General features: G+C 45.7%; 2 protein-coding genes and 1 pseudogene across 10 annotated transcripts in view; 2 read left to right on the top strand and 1 right to left on the bottom strand.

Moving 5' to 3' along the window:
• The window catches only part of LOC120452523 (polyglutamine-repeat protein pqn-41), a 32,073-nt gene extending 7,486 nt beyond the window's left edge, over positions 1 to 24,587 (top strand). For 3 of the 8 annotated variants that reach the window (XM_039636781.2, XM_039636779.2, XM_039636780.2), the window contains 7 exons: positions 2,421 to 2,544; positions 14,910 to 15,282; positions 18,787 to 21,173; positions 21,235 to 21,328; positions 21,394 to 21,522; positions 22,007 to 22,406; positions 23,126 to 24,586. In XM_039636781.2, the coding sequence (XP_039492715.1) occupies positions 2,421 to 2,544; positions 14,910 to 15,282; positions 18,787 to 21,173; positions 21,235 to 21,328; positions 21,394 to 21,522; positions 22,007 to 22,406; positions 23,126 to 23,633 (4,015 nt within the window). In that variant the 3' untranslated portion in view covers positions 23,634 to 24,586. The other 5 variants (XM_039636782.2, XM_039636783.2, XM_039636786.1 and 2 more) reach the window with 5 other exon arrangements.
• A 161-nt stretch (positions 24,588 to 24,748) lies between these two features.
• On the bottom strand, positions 24,749 to 25,838 carry LOC120452528 (annotated as a pseudogene).
• Positions 25,839 to 25,994: 156 nt separating this feature from the next.
• Positions 25,995 to 27,896, top strand: LOC120452525 (bromodomain-containing protein 3). Of its 2 annotated transcripts, none has more exons than XM_039636788.1 (2): positions 25,995 to 26,122; positions 26,182 to 27,896. In XM_039636788.1, the coding sequence occupies exon 2, from the start codon at positions 26,218 to 26,220 to the stop codon at positions 27,793 to 27,795; it is 1,578 nt and encodes a 525-aa protein (XP_039492722.1). In that variant the 5' UTR covers positions 25,995 to 26,122; positions 26,182 to 26,217; the 3' UTR covers positions 27,796 to 27,896. The 2 variants fall into 2 exon arrangements, with proteins under 2 accessions (XP_039492722.1, XP_039492723.1); XM_039636789.1 differs by having other exon boundaries at positions 26,018 to 26,072; positions 26,145 to 27,896.
• Positions 27,897 to 27,946: the final 50 nt, after the last annotated feature.

Genomic DNA, 27,946 nt, shown 5'->3' with positions numbered 1-27,946 from the left:
CAAAGGCGATTTTAATCACGTGTGCTGCAACGATCTGTCTTTAACTGCCCTCTGAATCGTATTAATTTCTCCGCGTGCACGATTCCTGCTGCGTGTTTGCCCTGCTGCCACAACTGCCACAACTGGCTCAACTGCCTCGAAAGGCGGTTGTAAGTGGCAAGCGGTGGGCTCTTAAGCCCCTTGCCACGCCAGCTGCATACAAATTGAGCCATAAGCTTTTGGCGTTGATGATTCTCTATCCCTGTCTCTTTTGCAGTGTCCTTCGTGATGTCTGGCAATCGACTTGCCATCGATTTTTCCAATCTCGAACGCGGCTCAGTTGCTCATAAAGCTCTGTAGCCCTCGTAAGTAGTTAAAAATAATTAATAAAACAAACCAGAACCAGTTTCCTTTTCCCCTTTCTTTTTTTTTTCGTTCATTTTTTCCCATTGATGAGCAAGATGCTGATGACGCTGCGACTTGCAACTGGCAACTGGGCAACTGGGCAACTGGAAACTGGGACTTGGATGATATGAGATGGGATGAGATGGGATGCGATGGGTTGGGATGGGATGAGATGCGGAGGCATCTCCTGTTTGGCCAGCTAAAAGGGCTACTCAATTGACAATTCGCATACTCGTTTAACCCGTAACACGATTCTCGATGCTGTTGCTGCTTGTGTTGTATGTTGCTGTCGCTCAATTATATTGTTGTCCCTGCTGTTCTGGTGTCCTCCTCATCTGCTCCTCCAGCTACCATCTCCCAGCTCCCCGGACTCCCTACTCCGAACTCCGAGCTCGGAGCTAACAGCTCACAGTTCACAGCTCCTGTTGCTGTCGTCGTCGTTTCATTTAATGCCCTTGCCGCTTTCACACTTCATGCATTATTCAGATTTCCCATACGGCTTGAAACGGCAACACGTTGAGAAAAGTCTTCTTTTATATATGATATATTTATAATTGGTTAATAGTTTTTTAGGGATTGAAAGATTATCAAGTCTTAATATTCTCCGTACCCTCTTTATAGTTTTTAGTTGCTTGAGAGTAACCTTTTCATAATTTATCTGTACTAGATTTGATCTTAATTATCACATATATTTTCTCTCTGTGTGGAGAACTTCAGGGTCAGGGGAAGTGAGGAGCGGCGGTGAACTTGAGCCCTGGCATCAGTCCCCCGAGTTCGAGTGCCTCAGATTCAGATTCTGATTCGGATTCAGTTCCAGCTACCGCTTTCCTTGGACGGCGTCATCATGAGCGCCCTTGATTCCTTCAACGTGCTCACACTTTACAATTAATAAGCAGCTACGTTTTTTATTCCCTGATTTTTGCGTTCTTTATTTTTGCGTACGGTGCGAGCTACGAGTGTGTGCTGTTTTTTATACACACACACACACACTTAAATCGAAGTAACCCCCAGCTCATGCGACAACACATTTATGTCGGCAGATTTGCGGTCATGCGTGGCCTGATTTAAGGGAGGGGGGCGACGGTGAGCGGGTTTTTGAAAGGGTTAACTTGTGTTTGCGAAGGGAAAAGCGCCCATTCCAATCCGCAAAAGGGGCGCGGCATTATTAAAAACTGGATTCACCGGGTTCGGGGTCTCATTCTTTCCTTTTTAGGCATTAAATGACCGAAATTTAAATCAATTTTTTTTTCGTAGCTGCCTTTTCATAATTTTATGGCGCATAGGCGCGTTTTTTGGCTCGCTAAATATGTGCATATGTATGAGACCGCCTTTGTTCGTCCACGCAGATCTGGAGTTTCCCCCTTTACTTTTTATTTTGTCGCATTTCTGTTGCGCATTTTCTCAAGACAACAAGAATGTCAGTCGCAGATGCTGAACCAGAATCTGAAACCCTTAAGGAATGTCAACTGTATCAAAACGCAGTTGCCCTGCAAAACCCTGCCAAAGGGTCGCAAATAACTTTATAACGCAAATAACTTTATAACGCAAATAACAAATATAAACAAGTTTCCACCACATGCGATCGTTTGCGATTGAAACAAATTTATGCGCAAATCACTTTACATTGTCATGCTAATGAGCATTACGGCAACGAGCTGTTAATCAAGCACTCGACCATTAGCCACTATTCACTATCCACTATTCACTATCTACTATCCATTGGCCTCTGTAGTCGGTCACTTAACTGCGGCTAATTGCCCCCGGGATATTGGGATAGTCTGCTATGCTCATACTTAGTTAGGGAGTGAGTAAGTAAGTAAGTGAGTGAGTGAGTGGGTTTGTGGGTGTCTGGCTGCTCAAAAGCAGTGGCCTTGGCTAATTGCATAATTTCCATAAAACAAATTGTGCGTTTAGCTGTTGGCTGGGTGAATAACGGCAAAGACTGGCTGCCCTCACTTAATTAATCACGCCCATCCACTAATGCATTTATCACCTTAACCCAACTCAAACCATTTCTTTGCATCTTTCCTTTCCAGCCCCTCGGGCAAAACGCTGCGCACGCAGTTCCAGATCAAGGACTATCTGCTCACACAGGGTACCTGCAAGTGCGGCCTGCCGTGTCCGCTGCGCCCGGAATTCCTATTCGACTTTAATGCCCAGGTAAGTCAAGTACATAATGAATATAAGTCCCAAATAATATGAAAATAGATACCAATTTATATGAAAGAAACAGCTAGCAGGCTTTACAGTTGACTTTTAAAGCTTCAACCTCTTGAAATATCACTTCTCTTTAAGCCCATTGCATCTACATCTTTTTCGTGGTCATAATTAGCCATCGTGGGCCATATTTATTGGTTCTGAGTCTCAGTTTCTCAGCTTCGTGACACGCTGACATCGGCCAAACGGCGAGCTGGACTTGTTTGTCTCATAATTGGCTGTAAATACCGCGCCATGAATGAGCTCTGAAGCCAACGCCAAGCCATGTCTATGGTCTATAGCTATATATACTGGCCTATACTAAATCTAATTGAATGTGCTGCTAGCTGGCTAACTGGCTGGCTGGCAAAAGGAGGGAGGAGAATGGTGGGTTTTTGGGGGGAACGACGACGACGACGACGACGACGACTGACTGTCGACTTTCACTGAGCTTTACTCGACTGCAATGTAACTGCTTGTGGTGCTGCTGCTGCGCCCCCTTCTTATATGGCCTAACCTCCTCATCGCTGCGCTGGGGCTTCCAGATTAACGCAAAATATTTGTAAAACCAGTTTGACAACAAATCGACTGTGACGACGACGACGATGGCAGCGACGTCGACTGCATAATCACGGAGCCAACTGAGCCAAGTGAGCCAACTGAAGCAACCGATTCGCCATGACCATCTGCCGCTTTTGCTCTGGAGCAGCTCCAATTTGTATATAGCTATATATCTATATATCTACCATCTATATGCTTTTCGGCCATGGCTTGCATTGAAAATCGCAGTGAAATCGCCTGCAATGAGATTAATTTTCAACAGTAACACAAAAAACTGTTAACGGTAAATCACGCCCAGAACTGAACTTCTTTTGGCCTTTTTTTCCACCGTCTTGGTCTTGGTAATGCTGCTGTTGCTTTTGTTATTATTATTTTTTGGTCCGCTGCAGCATTGTTGTTCTTGCTGGTCTTATTGGCTTCTGTCTCGCCTTTCAGCATTTGTCCGTTGTCTCCGACTCGCCCCCATCTCCTCTCCCCCTGCTGGGGTCATTAATTTGAGTTTATGGTTTCCCTTTGGTTTTTTGCGTGACGTTGATGCCGTCAAGCGCCAACGCCAACGCCCCACCAACCAACCCAAGCGACCAACCAACCAACCGACGGACGGAACTGGAGCCCCTTCTCCTCCAGCTTTTGGCTATCAACCATGCCACCCGCGCACATTCAATGTCCTTTTAATATGCTCCAACAAACTTTTGAGCAGTGCACGGTGCGAAATAACTTACCTGACTTTAAGGAATTTATCACAATGAAATTTATAGCGTTAAATATATAAACGTGTGATCACAAAATAAAACAATTAGTTCCAACTCTACTAAATGAGTTGGCTTAGTTTGAAGCACCACGGAATATCTGATTAGAGGCCAACTATAGAATGTCATTCGTTTTAAAAGCTTTTTCTTGATATGCTTGTAAATTTATGATTAGGGGTACCAAAAAAGCTTTTAGTGACCCATAAATTATAGGTGCGCAGAATGCTATTTATAAATCTGGTTCCACCTCAGACGAGAATGTGAAAAAAAGGCCTATTATTTATTCGACAGACATTTTGGGTGATTAATTATCATGGAATTGATGTTGTTTTTTTACTTAATGATTTTCCTAAAAGTTTAGAGAAGCTTGCTCCACTTTTTATTACTTTTCGTATGAATAACACCAATCAGGCACTTTCACCTTAATTAAGCATTTCGATTGCTCAATTTAATCTCAGTGCACTCCACACGCATTTTAGGTTGAATGTCTGAACCCGCCAGCGTTGATTGTCGTCTTTTGTTGGTGGTGCTGCTGCTGCTCCTGCTGCTCCAGCTGCTTCGTCAATCGATATTTCGGTGCAATGCACTTATAACTTGGCTCATCCCAGCCACCCACTCTGCTCCATCGCTCCCCCCTCGTCCGCTCCTCCCCTCCCCCGCAGTGCCACGCCCACTTGGCTGTGCATCGTTTAACTCGCACCACAATGAGCTCCTCACAGCTTCCATTTGAGTGCTGCTAAGCTGAGCTGCGTATTATCAAAAGGCAACCGCAATTTGTTTACTAAACACTTCATTGTGCCACCGATAGTCCCCACTCTTTTCCTCTTCCTCCTGCCGTCCCTTTCTCTTGGCCATTCCCACATTTTCTGACCGCAAGTCGATGACTCTCTCTGTGTGTTGGTCATAACTTTTGGGCTTGGGGATATTCGTACATATGTACATACATACATATTTGGAGGTATATATTTTTAGAGGTAACTGTTTTGGATTTCTTCATTTGTGTGTCTTGTCTGCGACGCGTTTGGCACATTCAACTCAACTCAACTCAACTGAACTCAGCCATCGCGTTTCATTTTGGGCCATGATTGATGGCCCAGCATGATGAAGACTACGTTCGCTGATTTGTTTTGATTACGACCATTTTATGCCGTCGCCTTAACTGCCTTAACTGCCTTTCTTCCCAAATGTGAGATGTGAGTTGTGTGCTACGAGTTGTGAGTTGTGAGTTTTGAGGTGTGGTAGGTTAGGGATTTCTTTTCATTTCATTGCTTTTCTTTGGCCCCCCTTTCCATTTTGCGCTGGCGGTGAAAGTCTTGGCCAGAGCTAGACAAAGCGGCTGTCAGTCATTGGAGTTGGAGTTTGCAGTTGGATTGAACATGGCCATCGCATCGCATCGCCTGGCAGGCACAACTTGTCATGCGCTCGAGGTTGGGCCTGTAAATTATGATGTCGTCTTGGTATATTCATGAAATCGAGGTAAATGGTGGCGAGGGGGTGAGAAGTTGGGTCGGGGCAACCGACGGGCAAACTCTTGAGTGTTTTAGTGGCTGCGATTGGAAAGTTGGAGCTGGAAAATAATGCTAAGTGGAGCAGAGAAGCTGTCGGCCGGCAGACAATTGCAGTTGCAGACATAACTAGTTTTGAGTACCTCGACTGCGATTGCCCAAGACACACTGAAAAGTACCACACACACTTGCCTGAATATGAGTTGTTTTTAAACCAAAATGGATTTATTAAACCAATTTGCTCGATATCTGTTGCAGAGATATATTTGCTCAGTGCATTTTCATGTCTGTATAGTTGGCCAAAATTCCAGACATCCGATACCGATCTAATGGGGCGAGCAAGAGGAGGAAAAGAAATGCTTTCGAGGATAGCAAATGCAATCCGATTAGGCCTGCCATATACTGATTGATGTATAATTTATGTACATAATAGGCTTGTAGGCCCAAACGCCAACACGGCGTGTACGTAATATAGATTGCGTATACGCCGTGTGGTTAATTAGACATACGCATCGAGTGAATACGCATGGTAATTACAACGCATTTGGCTGCGGGTCTTTAATTATGCCATATAAATATATAAAACCATGCACACACATATTTCTTCACAACCGCAGTCCATGACTCAGATTTCGGTTTATGGCCTTTTAATGGGTATGGGTGTCTATAGGCGGTGGTAGGTGGAAAATCAAGGGGGTGGTGGGTGGTGGGGGGTTGCTTTAATATGACGCAGGCTGGCTAAACGAACGCTTTGTTGTCTGTCGACTGGAGCGGTTGGTTCTCAGTCAGTCAGCTGCAATTGTCGATAATTAAACAATTATTTACAATTGAAATTTTCAATTGCTAAGTGAAAATGAAAAACCGAAAACAAAGCAAAATCGTTCCACCCAATTCGTACGTACGTACAGCCGTGGACGTATAAATAGCACACATCAGAACAGTAACTTTAGATCGATTATTTCAGAAGTATTTGGCTTTCGATTCCAAAAATTTTGATGTGAATCGATTATTGCTCTCTTCTACATGACGTACAACCCAAAAATTTACCGTTATCATTTTTTTCTTCTGCTTTATGCTTAATTTTCGTTCGCGAGCGACTATTTAGCGTGGTCACAGAAATAGCACACTTTAAAGAACTTACAGCAAATTCCGTGTAAAAAGTGGTTTTCCTAAGTTTTTTTTCGTTATTTAAAAAATTTCGTCAACAAATTATTGTAATTTAATACAAAAGTTAAAAAAATGGGTCGAGGAAAGCATTGTTCAGTTGAAGAAAGGAGGATGATATTCAACCTAACTGAATCTGGCAATACACCTGCTGAAATGGCCGAAATAATGAAATGTTCGAGGAAAATGGTATATAATGCACTGAAGGTAGCAAAGGGGAACACAGCATATTTGACCAATCAAAAAAAACGCAAACCAAAGCCACGAAAAACTGATCCGCGTACAGATATGCTCATAGTACGGAAGAGCAAAGCGGATCCTTTCAAGTCCTCCCGCGAAATTATGGAGGAAATAAATAAAGAATGTGGCACAAATGTATCGAGGAAATTAGTGGCAAGAAGACTAAATGAAGTTTCCCTCTTTGGACGCATCAGCAGAAAAAAACCGCTCCTGTCAAAACGTAACATATCGCAACGATTAAGTTTCGCACGGGCCCACCGGGATAAGGACCTGAATTTTTGGAAAAACATCCTTTGGAGCGATGAAACAAAAATCAATAAAATAGGACCCGATGGGAAAACATTTGTTCGTCGTCCAAAAGGCCAAGCTCTTAACCCCAGGTACACCATGAAGACTGTTAAGCACGGTGCCGGTTCCATTATGTGCTGGGGTGCATTTTCCTGGCGTGGTGTGGGTCCGCTTTACCGGATCAGTGGCGTAATGGATCGCTTTATGTATGTGGACATTCTCAAAAATCAAATGGAACCATTTACGTTTGAGAACATGCCTCTGAAATGGACATTCCAGCACGACAACGACCCAAAGCACACATCTCGTGTCGTTAAAAAGTGGTTGAAGGACGAATCCTGGAATGGCCGGCTCAAAGCCATGACCTAAATCCTATAGAAAATCTATAGAATGATGTCAAGGTTATGATATCCAAAAAAAAATTTTCGAATCTTGACCATTTGTGGAAAGGTGTCCAAGAAGCCTGGAACTCCATTCCAAAGGAGAGATGTCAGAAGCTTGTGGAGAGTATGGGTCGAAGATGTAACGCAGTCATCGAAAATCATGGATACTCAACCAAATATTAAATTTGCTTTAAATTAATTTCTTTTAAACTTATTTTTTATGATTAATTGAATATATTTTGAAATTGTGCTATTTCTGTGACCACGCATTTTTCGTTGTTTTTTAGTTTTTTAATTTCCACATCTTTTCTTTTAAACATTTATTCATTTTGATTAATTAATTTATTAGTTTATAAGCTAAGCTATGAAGAAAGAAAGCTGTTTTATTTCCAAGAAATATTTATTAATTAAAAAAACTATTCAAAAAGATGAACTTCATTTTGTGCTATTTATACGTCCACGGCTGTACATACTCTGCCATAACGCTCGGTCATTTTTCAATTTTTGTTCGATAAGTGCGAGACAATTGAAATTGATTTTCCACAAGGCGGCGTCCCCAATGGATTTCCATTTCGAGAGCATTGCACGCAGCAAATTTTCATTTTCAAGCAAAGGGGCCACAAGGGCAGGTTCCCCAGGCAAGTTGAGCAAACAAATAAAACGTTGGACCCAGTTCGTCGTTTGTTTTCCATTCGCTCGCATGCAGCAAAAGGCAAAAAGCAACAGCAACAGCAAAGCAAAAGCATTAAGCACAAGCACAAGCACAAGCTAAAAGCAAAAGCAAATCAAAAAGCTGAGGCTGAGGCTGAAAAGCAAACAAACAAACTTGAGAAGGTCAGCGCCGAACGATGTCAGCAGCAACGTTGTTGCTTCATTTTGTTGTTTAAATTTACAGCTTACAATAAAAATAAAGGCAATATTAATTGTTGTCGTTGTCGTTGCTGCTGTTGCTGCTGCTGTGGTTTACGATACACAAACACACGCATTCAGAATGTCAGAGGCGCATGCACAAAATATTCCTTTCAGGGGCCACTATATAAAATGTTTATTGACCTTTTTCGTGACAGCCTCGCTCACTTTAACTTTCCGTAAATACAAGCTTTTGTAGTAAAACATATTTTAGTAACTGAAAGTCACTATTGAGTAATTCATCACTGCCTAAATGCCATTGCCACGATTAATTGTTCTATAAAAAGTCTAATTTTGGATGTCTCATTTCCTCTAAATAACTAACTTACCATTTTGATATCATTTTATTTCTACTCAGCTGGTTTAATGGGTCAATGTCTAACCTCCATTTTAATTATTGCAAAGATTACATTTCGTTGCAATCCCTTAAATTGTTAGCAAGTTATTTACCCGCCCGAGTTTGAGTGCTGACTTGATTACGCCCAGCTGACTTGAGCTGAATGTGCGTGAAGGTTGCCTGCCGCCAATCATCAGCAATCTGTATTGTATACATATATACACGATATGAGCTATAGGCACTATATGGTACTCTATGTGCTATATGGTATTCCATGTGGTGTTATATGCCGCGGCGCGGTGTCAGGGCCAGAAATCGAAAGTGAGCGCATTGTTGGGGTGTCACTCACTCATTCAGGGCTATCCCCGGACTCGGGGCATGTTCCTCAAACCCTCTAACCCTGAAACCCCTTCAATGCGACGAACGTTTCCAGTTCTCGCCTGCTTCTGACGCACACGAAAAATGCAACCAAGCACGTCCGTCATTCGGAGCAATCCACCTCCGCCTCCTGAACCTCCTGCTCCTCCTGCTCCTTGTGCTCCTCCACTTGATTCTCGACAACTGCCGCTGCACTTTTCGGCCAATTTGCATTTATAAACATTTGCGAAGCCAGGCCACGGATACTGATACGCCGGATAGTGTGCGAGGGCAAACTGTAGCAGACAACTTAGCATATTCATGGAACAACAACTAAAACAATTAGGCGGCAGGTGGCAGGTAGGATGGAATGGGTTGGGTGTGGAATGGGGCTGTTGTTGCCAACGATTCGAGCCGCATCTTCATCCACAGTTCGCTCTGTTGTTTTTCGTTTTCGGGGGTAATTTGCACGTCACTTGAATGTGAGCAGGAAGACTTGACTTGTCTTGACGGCGACGGCGATGGCGATGGCAACTTCGACTTTTGCTTCATCCCACTGCTGGCCGTCTGTCTGTGCACTTTAGCAGTTTTGGTGGCAAAAATTGAATTCCAGTCGTAGCCGCTGCTCTCCCTGGGTTTTTATAGAAACTTCATTAGTCCAAATTAAATGTTGTACGCGCCGTGAGCAGACAGCGTGGCATTGCCAGCACAGGACGTTCCCCACTTGCCACTTGCAACAGGATCCAGGTCCAGGCAGACAGGTCGAGAGCTTTGCTTCACTGAATCGCCGAAGCGAAGAGTGGTTCACCGAGCCAGCTGAAGTGCAGAGCAGATACATCCAGGTGCCCGGTGCCCAGGTTGACTGGCAAAAAGTTTTTGGACCACAGCAATTGAACGAGGCACGCTTGGTTTGGGGCAAAGTTGTCGTCCATCTCACGAGCGGAGTAAATTGAGTTGCCAGTTTAAGCCTTTAACTGGCCCGAAAAAGGATTCTCCATAAATCGATATCACAGCAGATTGAGTGCTTTACTGAAATTCTATAGGGAATATACTCAAATGGTTCTTTTAATTCTTCTTAAATTGTGCTAAGCACTACATTGAAGACATGTTTCGTACCTTGTTAGCCAAAAGAGACATTCATAAGTAGAGTTACCAACTTTCTGCCAGAAATCCTCAAAGTATTCATTTTAAATGGAAAACTGCACTTGCATACTGTTTAAATTTTGTGTGTTCGCGCGCACTTAAGTGCTGTGTCGCCTCGATTTGATTTAATTTCCGTTTTAAACGAGTCCTGCCAACGTGATGCAGTGAAATTTATACATTTTCTGTGCACTGGCCAGGTTTCTGCTTTTCAATTTAGTTTAAATGTGCATCCTGCTGGCTGTCCATTTTCCCTCGGTTGGTGGAAGCAGCCATCCCATTCCCATTCCCAGAAACTAACCAGAGAATCGAGCATTAACCAGAGAATTGCACGCGCGCCCGGCGACCGTTGAGCGATTTCCGTTGTGGGTTACGTCATGCACTGCCCACGGTTGTAGTTGTCCTGCGGGAATGGAATGGGTTGAGTTGGGATGGAGTAGGGGCTTCGGGGCTGACAGGAAAATCTTGCTGCAGTCCTGCAGGAGTTTTGCAGTTTTGCAGTGGCGCCCGGGCACACAGGCACACAGGCGACGTGACTGAGCGATTACTCATATCCGGCAGCGCCGCAAGTTCCTGTTGTGAGTGCGCGCACAATTGCCCGAAGGAGGTCCGTAGTCCGTAGTCGTGGCCATGGCCATGTCCATGTCCATGTCCGAGCTGGGATTCCCGAGAGCTGGCATAGCATGGTATGGTATCGGACCGAGCCGAGACAGAGCCCACCCCCACACAAAGGATTAAAGCTGTCGGCCGGCTGCCGCTCGACAGTCATTATGACGTTAATGAAAACCAACACCAACGTTGCACCTGTGCATGCTTCGCACCTGCACCTGCACCATGCCCTTCGCCTCCTCCACTTCCTCCGCCACCCGTGGCGTCTCCTACTTGGCCGCCACCAGCATAAGTCTCGCCCAGCTCGTTTGCATATTCGCCAAGCCAAGCCAAGCCGGCTTTGGCTCTTGCTGGACACAACGACACCCACTGGGCTAAAACCACCCTGGTATAAGCACCTGACCACCTGACCACCTGGAACCGCCCCAAATCGCTTCGGCTGTCTGGCACACACACACATAGACACGCACACACACACACATACGGTTCGTTTTAATTTTCACAATTATGCATGCAAAAGTGCAATGTTTGTTGGTATTTCGCTGGCATTTTCGTTTGGCATTTTGTTGCGTGTCGCACACACGCCCCCTGTATTCCATGCTCGGCGCGGTATAAGCCCAGTTAATACGTCAAAAATGTAAAATGCATGTTTCCCAGCACGGATATGGATTGGACACTTTTCGGTTTGTGTAAATAATGCAAGCATATACATATGCAGCGTATACGTATTTTCAATGTTGTATCCGTATGGCTCCGCTCATGTATGTAATGCCCTGTATTCATTAGCCGCACGCTTTGTCAATTGCTGGAGTGAAGCGGAGTGAAGTGGAGTGGAGTGAAGGGGAGTGAATGGAGTGGCGAAGTGGAGCGGATGGAGTGAAGCGGAGTGGAGTGTCAACGCGTCGCCTCAACGCTTGGCTGGATTTGGTGCTGCTCCTGCTAATAACCATTTTGGTGGCCATCACATTGCTGGGGCCAATGGGATATGCTCGGTTTTGCGGCCAAGTTGCCAAGAAAAGGGCGCCGTAATGATGGCCAAAATGAATTAGGGCTTTTCGACGACATTTCAGTGACAGGTCAAGTGAGATGGAGATAAATGTTGTGTGCCCTTAGATATTGAGGTCCTTAAATGGCATGATCTTTCATTAGACATGATAAATGGCTTTCCACATACTAGCTAAATTGTTTTAGTTGGGATTTTTAAAAAGAGCAAATAAAGGCAACACCGCAAACTACAAACTGCCTACTGCATTATTCATACTAATAAGTGCTTAAACATACAAGTTATTATCTAACCGTATAATCTACAGACACTTTTATGAAGATAATAAAACAGACAAGTTACTTACCAACTAAATTGAAATGCTTTCATTTAGTAGAGTTTACACTCCAGCGACCCCCAACTATTTTATTATCTTTCGACTGGCTTCTAATTAGATAACATAAGCAGTTTGTTATTAATAACACAACTGATATACTGGGAAAAGCTAGTTTCTTTAGCTACCGATATGCATTTAAGAGCATTTCTCAGTAAAAACATTGGAGTATATTGATTAATTGCGTATAACGAGTAATCTTTTAGTCGTTTATCATAATTCTGTTGCAATGTTGCACTCGTCGTTTTGCTTCTGTTGTCGACAGCAGCATCATCCCAGCTATTGCTTAATTATTTTTCCATTAAATGCCAATTAAATTTGGATATTATGTTTGCAGCTCGCATTGAATTCCCTGCGTCGGGAGCAGCCAACAAAAAATAAAAAGGAGAGAGAGTTGGGAATCCTACCGTTGCCAGGCAACGTTTGATTGCAGTTGCATTTTCGTAATTTTTTGTTTTTACCATTTTATTATGTGTACATAATTTGCCAGGCAGACAGACAGACACGGCTGATAGAAGGATAGATGGGGCAGATTTCACTGGATGGTGGCCATCCTGGTGGCAGACGATGACGACGACGACCCAGTTGGCAATTGCAAAATGTTCTACATCCATTTGTTTGTTTGTTTGTCTATCTGTTTGTCTGTCTGTTTGTCTGTTTGCTTTCTCTATGCGAAAAGTGGAGAAGCGGATGAGCTCGGGTTGTCAGGGGGATGAGCTGCGGTTTTATTGCATTTCAAAAGTTGAAATTATGTTTGCTTTCTGCGGCAAGGCGGGCGCCGACTGCCTTTTGACTAAGTGGCAAGCAAAGCTGCAACAAAACAGCACTTCAAGTTGCCTTTGTGGCAACAAGCAAAAGCAGCAGCAACAGCAAAAGCCCAGACATTCCAGGCGTTTGTGGAATGGGTTTGATGTCCTCTAATGGATTTATTTCAACTTGGGCGTGGTCAATTAATAAACTTTGCTCGTGCTCATAGCATGAATAAATTGATTTTGCCTTATTGAATTGATAAAGTTGCGATTTTATTTACACTACGTGCCAGCGAACTTTAAGGGCACTAAATCTTGCACAGCAATCAAGCAATTACCCCCAAAGATGGCCTCCCGTTTCACGTTTCATTATCCTCCGCTTATTTGCCAATGATTCGTTTAATTTCAGCACTTGAACTTACAGAATACCCACCATACCATGGCATACCATGCCGTTGCCATCGTCGTCAGGTTACTTTGGGCCACTTTATTGCCATCTCCAATTGCTCCTTTTCCCGGTCAGTGCTATAAAAAAACAGAGAAGAAGCCAGTGAGCGGGGCAGTGAAACATTTTAATGTTTAATAACCAACTTTGGCCTGCGGAATGTTCACTTTAAACAGGGCCCCTGGTCAGTAGATGGTACCTAAAAGGTCCGTTCCGAGTGTTTTGTACAAATTGCTGACCCAAAATGGTTGCGACACGTTTCCAGCGCTTGGCTGGCCAATGAAGCAATTGCCATCCACTGATTGAAATGGCAAAAAGTGCACGGTCCCAAAAGGGTCGTCCATCAACATCGCAAAATCCGTTTACTCCCCACGTTTTGGCCCGCTTCATCATCCGCATGGCCATCATCATCGTCATGGTTCATAAAGGAGTCGGAGGTGGAGGAGGATGAGGAGAAGGATGAGGAGAAGGATGAGTCCCTTGTTGGCGGGGGAGGCCTGCAAATCGAAACCTTTGCCGGCGATTCATTTGCATAAATTCCAAGCGCACCTGCTGCTAAAAAGCAGGTGGAAGGAGTTGGGCCAACACCACCTCCACGATGCGGTCGCCATGGCAACTTTTGCCAGTCTTTTGATCTGCTCAACTCGATAATGATGAATGCGATGCATTTGATTGGATTACATGTGTACTCGGCCGGGGCTTCGTTGGATATTCATTTACGAAAATGCTAATTGGGCGGTTGCCTAAGCCTTGGGGCCAAGGTCGTCGTTATACCTAAGTAATCAACCCAATGTTTTCACTCATCTCATCAGCAATTTGCACAGTAAGGGATATGGAAATTTCGTGTAAATCATTTGAATAATGCGACTGAAATTTGATTTCGTACTGCGATGATTAAATGGGCATGCTGTCGAGCAGAAGAATCTGTTGAAATGTGATTAAAATAGGTTTGATAATTGACTTGACATATGTTGCTATTTAAAGTCAAATAGATTTAAATGGCTTTAGGATGCTTTTATTTTTAAATGAGCATCGAGGTTCTAGACACATTCTTTAAGAGCTTTGACATTGAAGAGTATCTCAGCAGCACCGCCTAATTAAAGGGTATTGAAAAGTCAACGCCAAACGGCGCCTTGGGCGCCTAACTAATTTTTAACGAATGCCGCTCACGTTTCCCATGCAAATTAATAGCGCACACCCATCGCAAATGAATGTGTGTGTGCGGCTACCCGTATATGTATACACTGCATTTGCGCTAATGTGCGTTTAGAGTGGACCTTTACACGCGCCGTTTGGCATTCCGAGCGCGCTGATTAAATTTTCGTATGTGTATTTCATATGTGACAGTCGGCGTGACTGACGTTTGTGGTGGTTTGTGGTTGGAGGGGTTTTATGGGTTTTATGGGTGTTCTGTGGCCTGTGGGTGTCGTTATCGACGACAATTGGCGGATCCTAATTTGATTGTTGCATAGCATTTACACTAATTATGCCAATTTGTTGCCTTATGCTAATTGCAGGTGCCCAACATGCCGCTCAAGTTGCCAACGGAGGCGTCAACGGCGATGCCAACACCTTGCCTGCACCAGCGGCGATTTCTTGAATCTCAGCAGCTTCAGCTGCCACCGCAGCCATCCCAAATGCAACAGCAACATCTACAGCAGCAACAGCACCAGCAGCAACAGCAACAGCAGCAGCAACAACAGGCTGTCAAAGATGTATCTGGATCTGTAGCCGTATCCGTATCTGGGCCAGCAGCTGTCAGCGATGTGTTCTCCACGCTGATGACATCGACGGCGAGAACGACGACAACGGCGACACCAACAGCAGCAACATCAACAGCAGCAGCAGAACAGGCGGCAACAACCACCACACACGAAATGGCCAACAAAGGTGAGTGGTAATTGAAGTATGGTTTCCAGATAGCCAATATCCTTGCAATCAGGGATAAGCTGAAGCCATATGATGGCGTATCTTTAGTGGGGCTTGTGTAAATATTGAATAACTGCACACACACAAGCAGCAGAGTCTTTATTTATGGTAATAAATTAATAGCAAGCTATCAAGGAGCTTAACTAAATCGCATTGTATGAACATGGCAAGTAATCAGCGTCGTAATGAGTCAAACGCCTTCGTTTGCACACACACAAAGCGAATGCCTTTTTAATAATTCGCCAATTTATTTCGCTCGCAAATTCTGGGAGTGACGGAGGTTTTCCTGTTTTATCGGCGCCACGGCAACCCTGGCTGTCAAAGCGCCCCTGCGGGCTGAACATTTGCTGCGCTCAAAAGTATGCTATGAAAAAATGTGATGGCTGCATTTTTGCGCAACTGCAAAAATGGAAGGGAAATGTTGCGGGGGGGTGGATAAAGTGTAGAAAAACGACGACGACAACAACGACAACGACGAGCAAGACGAAGACGACGAACGGATGCACAAGTGTGCAGGAGGGAGGGGTGGGGGCTGGCAGGATATAGCCGGAGGTGAGGTCAGGGCAAAAGGAAAACTAGTGTAGATACGTGCGAAAAGTGCAGGCTGGGCCAAGGAAAATCCTAAGCAAAGCAAAATGGAGCACAGCAGGAACTGCACACAAACACACTATCACCCAGCACACACAGGCACACCCCATCGCATTTGTGCACACAAACACACCCACACCCACACCCACACACATACAGTGGGGGTCAGCTGGATGTCCTGTAAGAATTTCAGATTTTGAAAAAACTTGCATTTTTTCTGGTTTCTACTACAAAGCAAGTTGCTCAGTTTAGCTAAGAAGTAAGTCTGTTTGTAAGTCTAGTTTGTTGCCACATACATAGATAGTAACATATATTCAATAATATATTCCTATAGGATTTTAGTATTTTCTTCATTTATTTTTCTACTCTGCATCTCTACATCTACTAATCACCAATTACAAACTTGAAAGGTGTCTAATCAAAATCAAATTTGGGACTGCTAGTAATTTGACCTCACCTGTTAGGGCACACATGTATGCACTATGTATGTGCGTGTGTGTGTGGTTGTGCAAACAGTTGCAGTGGAAAAGGTGCTCGATGTTGACTGTGGCTGCTGCCAAGTGAAAAACGATGCCTAGACAATGATAAAGTGAAACTGCACACACACAAACACACACAGAAAGACGGTGGGGGAGGGGAACTGCAGCTGGGAGGGTGAGAGATACAGATGGATATACACCAGGATACAGAGGGTTGGGGGGGAGGTTCAAGGAAATAAAAGGATAAAATCGCAAGGCGAGCGAGCGAGCAAACAAACTCAGCGAAAGCTACGAGTTCAACAAGCTTAAAACAGCACAGTGTATAGGTGGTTTTGGGACACGGATGGGATGGGTTGGGCTGGGTTGGGATGGGTTGATGATGGGATGATGATGGGATAGGATGGGATGGGAAGGGTTTGTTTGAGCATTGGCAGGAAGTGCATTTCGGATGCTCTCCACCCGTTTGTCGTCTGTTTGTTGTCTCCTCCTTGGCAGATTCCACCGCCACCGCTCCACCGAAACTGCAGCTTGTTTTGATTTTGTCTTTTGTGTGACCAGTCAAAGGAAGTTAACGCGCTCCAAACAAAAACCAGAGCGTTAGTCAAAGACATATCCCACCCGCAATTCACTTGGCTTTCCCCAAGCTTTCCTTGGATTTTTCCGACCAACAGCTGCAGGCGCTTTAAGTCGGACAGAGCTGGATGATAAATAAATGTTATGTTTATTAAAGACCCCCGACTGCTGGGAAACATTTACACTTGAGAACGCCGTGAGCGTTTTGGACAGCTCGCATTTGGAATGGGATTGGGTTTTGGATATATAGAAAGACACAGCTTCTTGAAGGTGACACAAAATGGGGGAAAACTGCAAAAGTTCAGCGTTGATTTCAGTGACTCAGGAAGCCAATTAGCAAGATATACAAAACTTTGCCCACTGAAAATAGAATTTTGCATCGGGAGTGGAATGATTTTTAGGTGGGGTATATCTGCTGCAAAGAAAATGTGGTATTTATGATTAAATATTTGTTGGAATGTGGATTTTTTTTTTTTTTTCTTTCGCAACTCAAGAGTTGAAACAGTTACTTTTAATACAATAAATACTTTCAACTTACAAGAATTTCTCTTTTTGCTAAATTTGTTGAAGGGTATGAATTATTCGTGCTGTAGTTATATTGAATTCCCTCTGCAATCATCCGGGAAGCACTTGCAAAAACTTTTATTCTATTGACACCGCACCAATTCAGCATCCGCACTTTCCTGCATTCCGAACTGCTCCCTCATATCTGCAACTGCCGCAGGCTGTCGGAGTTTTTGAAAGGGTTTTTCTTCCAGCAATTCAAAGCAATTTGATTTCCATTTGAGATATTTGCCCGCCGAGTGCAAGGAAAAAGGAAAACAACTGCAAAACTGTTGCCAATTTGGGGGAAAAAAGGTTCTCGCAACTCGCACATTCATCCATGAATTCGTGGTGGCAGAGATGGAGATGGAGTTGGAGATGTAGATGAAGTAGGCGTGGCAGGGGCGAGGTGGACAAGGGACAGAGCTCAGCAGTTGGGCAAACATTTGGCAAACATTGTTAAAAACTTTAAAATGAAAAGGTTAATTGAAACAAAAGGGACTTGATGGCAAAAGTTTAACCGAGCGCGTCCACTGCGTACCGCCTACCAGCCACGCCCCCCCGCCCATTTGCACCAACACCATTTGAACTAAAGCAGACACTTGCAATCCTCCAGGCGGGTGGAAAGTCCAATCAGCGTCGCATTAAAAACCCCGCACAAAGCAAAACTTTTCCACGATTTAGAAAATTTCGCGAGCCATCGCAGATAATGGGGGTAATATCACCAGAAGGTGGCGCTTTGGTGGTAGTGCTGTGGTGGTGGTGCAAAAGTTGGTCAGACTGCGGTCTGTGTGGGTGTGGCAAGTATTTGCGAATCTTTGCCCTGGGTAAATGAATTTAAATTCTCTGTGGCCGGCTTTGTTCGCATTGTGCGTATTTATTTTTATTTTTCTAAGGGATGCATCCCTTTTTATTTTTTTTTTGGGTAAAGCTTTTTAATTATAAGTCTGCTATTATATGCTTACGATGGGTAAAAAATATAAAAAAGAAGCCGCCACTGATGATGTCCCACCTAAACCCATTTTCCGTTTGAGGCACTTGCCGCACGTTTGTGTGTTCTGATTTGGGGATTCCACTGGTCGCCCCGCTTGCCCCACTTGCACCACCAGCAAACTCGCAGTTTAGAGGACCTTTTGTGTGTGTGGGTGGGTGGGTGTTTTTGGTTTGGGCGGGTAGACACGTTGCGGGCACTTTAAGGACACGACGCGCTTTGCATACACAAACTGAGGATGTCTTGACCTTTCACTGACTTTGCCTTTTCAATTTGTTGCTCCATTTGCAGACGCTGATTGCCACAAGTACGGCAATAACAAATTACCTGCCTCAAATCGGACGGCGACCACGACCACGCCCACGCCCACGCCAGCTCCAACGCCCCCGCCTCAGCATTCAACTAGTCAAGCATTAGCATTAGGCGGCGTTCCAGTTGGCGGACACCAGTCCAAGCGTCCAACTGGTGGCCATGTGATAAAGCAGCCAGCCTCCGTTCTTGGGCCACCATCCACGCCGGCCATGGCTGCCGGTGGAGCGCTCACAGTCATCCAACAGCAGCAACCCAACTTTAAGGACGATCCTGCTGGCTATCTGCAACAGCAAACAGCACTGCTGCATACCAGCCTTGGAGTCGGTTTGGATGCAACGAAAACGGCGCCGGGAACTGCCACTGCGAGAGCTCTGCCCCAAGAACCCATCGTTCACAGCTCGCAGCAGCAGCAACAGCAGCAGCAGCAACAACTGCAGCAACAGCAACAACTGCACCAACAGTTGCAGCGCCAAAAGATTCGTCGTCTGTCGCTCTTCGGGAAATGGGAAACGGATCCTGCACCCGCCACCAGCTCTCAACCAACAAGTGGAACACGAACACTGCAAGTGGATGCGGCCGCCTTCGCACGCCCCCAGAAACCACAGATCACTGGCGTAACACTGGTGCCAGCTCCCCAGGAGTCTCCCGTATCGAGTAGCGCAGCCGAGACGCTAGAAAAGCGACCCGAGCAGGTGGGCGCCATATCCACCAGTCACGAGAGTCCGCGACAGAGTCTATCGTCGCCCACAGATTCGGTTGATTCGGCTAAGAGCACGCCCTCAGCTTCACCCAAACCCCAAACGCATGTGCCACTGCAGCCGCAGTTGCTGCAGATGCGTCCGCATCTCCAGGCGAATATTTCCGCTCAAGCGCCCGTCAGTGTGCCCGCCCACGTGCGGGTTATGCGCCAGCAGCAGGCTCAGATCATTCCCGGCCAGCGATTGCCAGTGGCCAGCAGCAGTGCTGCGATGGCCACGATGACCAGGAGCATAGTGACCTCCACGGCGGGCACGAGTACGATCACAGGGCGCCCTGTGGCCACCACGTTAACCAACTCGAATCCCACTGTGGCGCAGCTGCAATCCATGGCGAATGCCATGAATGGAGCAGGTGGTGGTGGACAATTGATAATGACTTCTTCGGGTCAACTACTGGTCATACCGACGGCCAGCAAGCAGGCAACGCAGCATCATCGCCCTGGTCAGCCCGGACAAGGTGTCATCATCCAGCAACAGCAGCCGGCGGAGTTGCATCCCCAACCGGGTGGTGGTTATATCGTCAGCCAGCCCTCACCGGTGGCAGCGGCTAGCTCTAGCAGCAGCAGCAGCACTGTGATCTTGAACTCCGGCGGAGCCAAGCTGCTGCACCACCAGATTATCACCTCGCAAGCTGGCCAGATTAATCAAGCGACTGCAGGAGGAGCAGGAAATCAGACGCAGACGGTGCTACTCAACACACTGCCCAATGGCGGTTACATTGTCCAACAGCAACCGCAATCGCAGACGCCACAGCAGGCGGAACAGATCCTGGCGATGCCACAACCGCCGCCGGCGCAAACACTCATCATCAGCTCGCCGGACACGAAGAGAAGAGCGCGGAAGCGCAAAAGCTCTGTATGCCATACACCGCCGCCGAGTGGATCGCCCGCCAAAATCATTTCGCCTCAGATCTCGCCCAGCATCCCAAGCCAGGCTCCAGCTCTGCTTCACCAGCAGGCAGCTGCAGCGGCAGCTGCTGCACCACAATTCCAACAGCAATTCCAATTGAGTCCTGGCATTCAGGGCATCGTGGTAAACAAACCGAATCCTCCACAGCCTCAGCAGCCACAACAGCTTCTGCTTCAGAACGGTCAAATCTTGCAACAGGTTAATCTCATTGGACAGCAGCTTCTCATGCCGGCTGGACTGGTGATGGGACCGGATGCCACACTGTTACAGATCCAGAATATGCCCTCAACCAGTTTGATGACGCCGCAGGGTCCCGTGATGCTGAGAACGCCATCGCCACAAAACAAGCCCTCCTTCATTTCCCCGAGTGCCGGGGGACAACAGTACTTAGTGGGCGCCAATGGACAGTTGAGTCCCATCGGTCAGATCTACTCCACGCCCATGGGTCTGGTCATGCCAACCGGTCAGCAGGGAGGTGCATCCTTTGTGCAGGCTAGTCCCACGACAACAACAATACAGATCCAGCAGCAGCCAGCCCCGCAGCCCACGCAGATCAGTTTGCAGCCGGCACAGGCCACCTACATGACCGAGACGGTGATGAGTCGCCAGGGAACGGCCGCCAGTCCGCCGGACACAACAACCTGTAGTCCACGCAGTCCGGAGCGACCTTCCAGTCATCGAAGCAGTGGCAGCGATATGGTAAGTTCCTGTAAATGGGTTTCTCTTCACGATTCTTTCTAATCACTTTTGTTTTCGATAGGTGCAATGCGTATCCAGTTCGGAGCCGGATGCAGCTGTCTCTCCACAAAGTAGTGAAAGTCGGCAGTCGCCCTCTTCGACGGACTGTGAGAGGAGTAAGTGAATCTCCTTCAATAGGAAAATGAACCCATAATAATAACATTTACTCTTTAACCACTAGGCATTTGTAAGAACAATGTGTTTACCCAGCCCAGTGGGATCTACAAGCACTCGGAGCCAAAGATCAGACGCATCCACATTACCTCGCAGACGTCGGCGGAGAATGGAATTAGCCTGATGCAGGGACAAGGTATGCGACTGGCGACATCTAACACAAACTCCACCTCCGCATCCATGTCAATAACATCGTCATCGTCGGCACCACAACTAACCACAACTGCTATGGCTGGTCAACGCCAGCTTCTGCACCGCCAGCAGGCCGTGCACCTACACACATCTCCAAACATCTCCAACAGCCATCCAACAAACACCTTCCTTCATAGCCACAAAGTAGTTAACTTTGACTACCAGGGTAAGGCCCCATCGCTGACCAGCACTAATTGCATCCACACGCTAACCCACCAACACAACACCACCACCCATTTGGCTACTGCATGATCGCTTGCACCACCTTCAGCACCTGCACCCGCACCCGCACCTGCACCTGCACCTTTGTTTAGTTTATAATCTCTACCCTCCGTCTGTACTTCGCTGGGTGCTGGGATCACCATTGCCCCCGTGTAACCAAATTCGTAGTCCTAGTTTCTATGAGTGTGTGTGTGTGCCTTTCGTAGAGTCGCCCACCACAACGCAGCTGCTTACATCAGTTCCAACTGCTCCACCAACAGTCGAGAAGACGACAATCAGGACGCCCACGAAACGTTCGCGTCGCCCGCAACGTGGGGCTGCGCGTGCGGCGCCCTCGACGTCCGATAGAAGTTTCCAGCTGCCACCGCGATCCTTTGCCATTGGGGAGCTGATATGGGGTCCGGCTCGGGGCCATCCCGCCTGGCCCGGCAAGATCGTCAAGATGCCAGACGGAGTGTGCACGCCGTCGCAGCAGTTCGATCACGTCTGGGTTCAGTGGTTCGGCGGCGGCGGGCGTTCGACCTCCGAACTGATTCCGGTCAACTCATTGCAGAGTCTCTCCGAGGGTCTGGAAGCACATCACAAGGCCCAGAAGGATACGAGAAAGTGAGCATCGATAAGGGGTGGGAATTTCTGGGAAAGATCAGGGGGCGAATATGTTTATTCAAGTTCATATCTAAAACAGGCAGCATTTCAGGAAACCTTCGGCTTTAGGTGAACACCAGACCAGCCCTGTAGTTAGTTATTGTACGAATTTGAAATTATTTTTTAAACTTTATTTTATATTTTTAAGTAATGCGTCTTTATCTGTACTTTGTAGTTTATTCTTGCATATTGTATGAGAGACAACGTTGCCAATTTTTCGTTTATTTTTGTATACAAAATATTTGTATTTGTATTTAATTTGCTTAAGACACATTTAGATAATTTTTTAGTTTGTTTATGCAGTCTTTATGAAACCTTAAAATCGTAGCTATGTCTAGAAAATTGAAAATTTTATATTATTAACTGTGCAATTTAGCGATAAATCGGCATTTAAGTGCATTATTAATTAATTTAATCATTGTTTACCTTTTTGACTTTTAATTTGCTAATTAATATTCTTGTTTCTTTTTTTTAAATGCGCTGAACCAAATCCAAAAAATTAAACCATGCCCTGCCAACACCCCAACGTGTATAACTCTGTGTGTGTATGCATAATCATCATCATCATCATGACCAACAACAACAACCCCACTCGAAAATGAAAAACCCAAAATCCGAACCCAACCTGAAACCAACCAAAAACTCAACCACATACACACACTCACCATGCGACCACAAAGGAGCCGCAAACTGAACTCGCAGCTCGAGCGGGCCATACAAGAAGCAATGACTGAGTTGGATAACATTTCAGCCTCCACAACACCCGCAGCCACATCCTCGTCATCAGCAACCATCACTGCTGTTCCCGCATCAGCAGGACCTGCAGCTGTGATTGCCGGACAGCAGCAGCAGTATCAGCAGCAACAACAGCAGCAACAGCAGCAGTCGCCCTCTTCAACGAACAACAAAATAAATGGACTCGCGCGGAGCAAGCGGCAGGCGAACACAAGTGGGGCCAGCATGGTGCTGACCACCAGCACGGCGGCCACATTGAGTGGCCTCTTCAATCAGCAGCGAGCCAAACCCATACGCATTGCGCCGGCTCCACCGGTGGTCACAACGGGCACGGGAAACATTGGAACGATACCAGCATCTGGAGCAGCAGCAGCACTAGCAGCATCATCAGCAGCTTCAGCTGGAACCGGGACCACTTTGGCCCGTTCCGAGATCCTGAAGCTGGCCAAATGACCAGCGCTGTCGACGTTGTCGTCGACAGCCAGCTACACCCTCGTTATCGGGCATAAGTAGTGGGCGGTAGGAGATGGCGGAGGAGATGCCGCCAGGCCATACATATAGCTATCCATATGCGACGATACGAGTACATAGAGTTTAGTGTTAGGTGTCAGGCCTCAGCTTTGGAGTTTGTTGTTTTGTATTCTTTAACAGACTCCCCGCTTAGTTGCGTCGCTGGGCGGCGCGCGCCACACTTTCGAAATAGACAATAATAAAGCAGCAAGATGATGTTAATGAAAATCAAGTTACAAAGAGCAGTTCTAACAATTAGCTATAGGTTTGGCTTCTTAGACAAGCGCCTCGGCGCAAAATTTGCGTTGTTTTGTATATAGTAAGCACCCCAAGCAACAGATGTTCGTATTTAAGTATTTATTTATTGCATATAGATTCTTGGTTTCTATAGGTTTTGTTTTCGTTGCAATTTATAGACCTACCAATTATTTGTATAAATAGGTAACCTAAGCTGATACTTAGCCACTAAGTTTAAAGAACATCCACAACAATTACATTTGCCTTGTCAAGCAAATAATATCAAATCAAAAGCAGCTACTGATTTTCATTTATTGTGATTGCACAAATTGTTTTTTAATCTCTAGAAGAACAAATTATTTATGTCAAACACAAACAACAAAAAATACCATGAGAAAATTAGAACGGGTTGAGATAAATTATATTTATAAATTGTTATTATTTATTTAGTTGAAACTATTGTAAAATTATAATTGTAAAACAAAAAATGAAATCACACTTAGCGGAACCACACGGAGCAAATAAAAAGTAAAAAACAAGAGAATTAAATTGTGTTTAGTATCTCCACTACTCGTTGATTAAATGGTAAGGGAAGGAACACTCCTCACATTGTTTGGCAAATACCACAAAACTACACAGAAGCAGAAATGAGAAAATACGGCTGCTCATTTTAAGTTCAGGAAGTTTAAGATAGAACTAGCACATGAGCAGGTATTTAAATCTAAAGATTATTTTTATTAAAGGTTTTCTTATCTGCGCAAGTCTTGAAACCAGATCTGTCAGAACCAGAATCTAACTGCCCTCATTTTTACTGATCAGTGGGAATTCACACTACCGTAATATGTAAATAAAGTTCAGAAAAACAACCCTATGTAATTATCTGAAAATCGTTTTTAAAACTATATATATAAAATTTCTATCTGCGTCCAGAATTGGCCAACTCTGCTTTTATCCAATCCCCAAAATAGTGCACCCTGGTGTACAAACTGGGAATATCTGGAGTATCACAAGCGAGTCCCACTGAAGTGATTCCCATGACTTGATATCGGCATCCATTACCGGTATGGGCAATTAGCAGTGGACCACCCGAATCCCCATTACATGTGTCCTTATGCACCGGGGACCCAACGCACAACTGGCTCGCCGCATGGTATCCTTGGGGACAATCCTCGTTCGGATAGGTGGTGTCGCTACAAGAGCGATTATAGTTTTGCAGCTCCACCTCCCTCAGCTCCTTGGACGGTTCGAACTCGTCGAATCTCTTCTGACCCCATCCGATGGCAGTGAAGGATTCCAGCTGCTCTCCGCCATTCGAAGGCAGGCAGGCTGGCATCTTGTAAGGTCCAAAGGTTACCTGTTTGCGCAAACGAACGAGTCCAATATCGTTGTAGAGAATGGGATACCGAAAGTTAGGATGAGTCTTTATTTCAAGAACTTCCATGTCCTGCGGCTCGGCATCGTCCTTGTCAGTTCGAAAACTAGTTCGCCAAGTCGCACAATGTTCACAATTCCACTGCGAAATAAATATTAATGTATGCATTGTTGTACTAAATTACTTTATAAGTCGTACTTACACATCTGAGTAAAAGCAGTGAGCAGCCGTTAGAACTAACTGGTGACTTATCAGTGTGCCTCCACAAAACCACTTGGTTTGATTACCCCTGGAGCTGTAATGACCCAGTCGAGCGGCCATGGGAAACTGTTTTGGAAGGGCTGCAGTGCCACCAACTACAACAGTCCCTGAAGTTCCACCTGAAAAAGGAGCTCTATCACTCATACTAGACGATTGACACCTATCGGAAGTAAGCTCACTGTGAATGTCACATATTCTAACCAGGCCTATGTAACACAAAAGAGTCAGAGACAAATTCCAGCTGCTCATTTTATATTTTTTACTGTGCAGCTCAGCCAACGAAGACTCAAATGTAACTAAAATCAATGATTGATTATGATTTTATATAAGCACAACCGGCTCATCTTATCTATTAAGAATTCTCGAGGAAATCGCAAACAGACAACAAGATTAATTTCTGCTGAGATTGTGAATGGCATACCTTGTGCATTCTAATTAAATTGAAATCACATCATCATTGACTCAAATGTCAAGAGGTAATAGTAGAGTATGGCGCAAGTAAGTTCAGTAAGGTCCGGTATTTCGAGCTGAAAGGAGCTGTGAATTATTGCTTGTACAAAGAGTAAGCATTTTACATTTTTTAGATTATACTTCATATGCTAGAGAAGAACTTTACTAAAGGCAAATATTCGGAGTTCGTTGAGCTTGCAAGCAACAATGCATAGACTCAAGTTGAAGAGCAAACAGCCTCCGCCGCGCAATGAGCCAACTCTACAGCCAGTTAATGGCATCGTGCAGCCGCCAGTCATTCCGCCGCCGAATCGTCCTGGACGCAGGACCAACGTGCTGGAGGATCTCAAGTCCGTGCTGAACTTCATCTGGCGCAGTCGCTGTTCCTATCACTTTCGCCATCCCGTCGATGCGGTCAGCCTGGGTGTGCCCGACTACCATGCGGTGGTCAAGCATCCGATGGACTTGAGTACGATCAGGAAGCGGCTGCACAACAACTACTACTGGCAGGCGAGCGAGGCTCTGGAGGATTTCAAGCTGATATTCGAGAACTGCATTATGTACAATCTGGAGGGCTCACCGGTTCATCAGGCGGGCAAGGACCTGAAGGAGGCCTTCAACACGCGCCTGGCCTCCATCGATTTGAGCAAGGAGGTGGAACTAAAGCCGAAATCCGAAAAGCGCAAGAGAAAAGCTACCGACTCGCCACCACCTCGAGTTGCGAGTAATTATTCTGGCCACTGGCCCTCAGCTCGTTCCCCATGGCACTGCCCTCCAGCGATTCCTGGGGTGCCAGCGTTCCGAAATTTCGTGCCTCCGAACTTGATTCCATCCTTTATGCCCGACTCCTTGGTGAATCCCGTGACATCAATGCTTCCGATTTCATCAATGATGAACCCGATATTCAAGAATTCTTGGGAGGTAAAAAGGGCAGTGGATCCACCGCCTGAGCAACCGGCCACATCGCAGGTTGCCTTCCGTCCCATTGTCTTGCCACCACCCTTGACTTCATCGCCAATCGAACCCATCATGATGCCCTTGCCCAAGTGGCCAACGCCACCACCAGCTGAGCCGCCAGCTCCATCGCCTTTACCACCTCCAAAGCCCACGCCACCCGTTACCATCTGCTACAAGTCTCTGGACCGATTGATTGAGAAGAGCCACTCGGATCATCTTCTGAAGTCGATGGTGAAGCGAAAGCGCAAGCAGATTACTTGGGCTTTTAATCACGCTGACTACTGGCGAAGATACTCCCAGAATCCGGACTACGACCACGATCGCGAAGAGAAGCTGGATTGGAAGATACTCCAGGAGCGCTTGGACTCCGATAATTTCGAGAGCTTTGATGGATTCGTTAGCTCTGTGCGAAAGATGTTCCAGAACGCATTGCGTTGCTTTCCGGAAGACGGATTGGTCAAGACTTCGGTGAAAAAAACCAATGAGATCTTTGAGAAACGGCTGCCCAAGTACAAGGAGTTGATTGCCACAGCCAAGGACAAGGGACGTGTGCTGGTGGCCAGCAAGGAAAAGGATTTTCGTGCCGCGGAAACCCTGAACATTAAACAAGAAAAGGTGGATCAGAAGACTGAAAACGTTTTGATTCCAAAACCAGTAATTATTAAAACAGAGCCAATGGATGCAACAGAACAGGAAGTGCTTAATACGCAGCCCCAGGAAGTACAACAAAATGTGGCTGCTAGTACGCAGCCGCTGGATGAACCAACCAATGCTGGCGATCAAAGTGCGACGCTTTCTCGCATGGAAATCAGTTCTATAAATGTGTAAATGCTAATACCTTTCACAGTATTATGGTATTATTTAATGTAAGTTATCTAGTCACCAACAATCTCTTATCAGCATTAAATAAACGCCTTATTACGAAGCAATAACATTTAATAGTTAAATTTTTATTTAAATTAAAACGGTCAAGCACCAA

Source organism: Drosophila santomea, chromosome 3R (genome assembly GCF_016746245.2).
Source record: "Drosophila santomea strain STO CAGO 1482 chromosome 3R, Prin_Dsan_1.1, whole genome shotgun sequence".
Lineage (NCBI taxonomy): Eukaryota > Metazoa > Arthropoda > Insecta > Diptera > Drosophilidae > Drosophila > Drosophila santomea.
Note: the sequence above shows the minus strand (reverse complement) of the source record. Positions and strands in the feature narration are given on the sequence as shown.

What these genes read in the sequence shown, in the direction of transcription:
- LOC120452525 (XM_039636788.1), top strand. Translation starts at nt 26,218, where the DNA reads ATGCATAGACTCAAGTTGAAGAGCAAACAGCCTCCGCCGCGCAATGAG.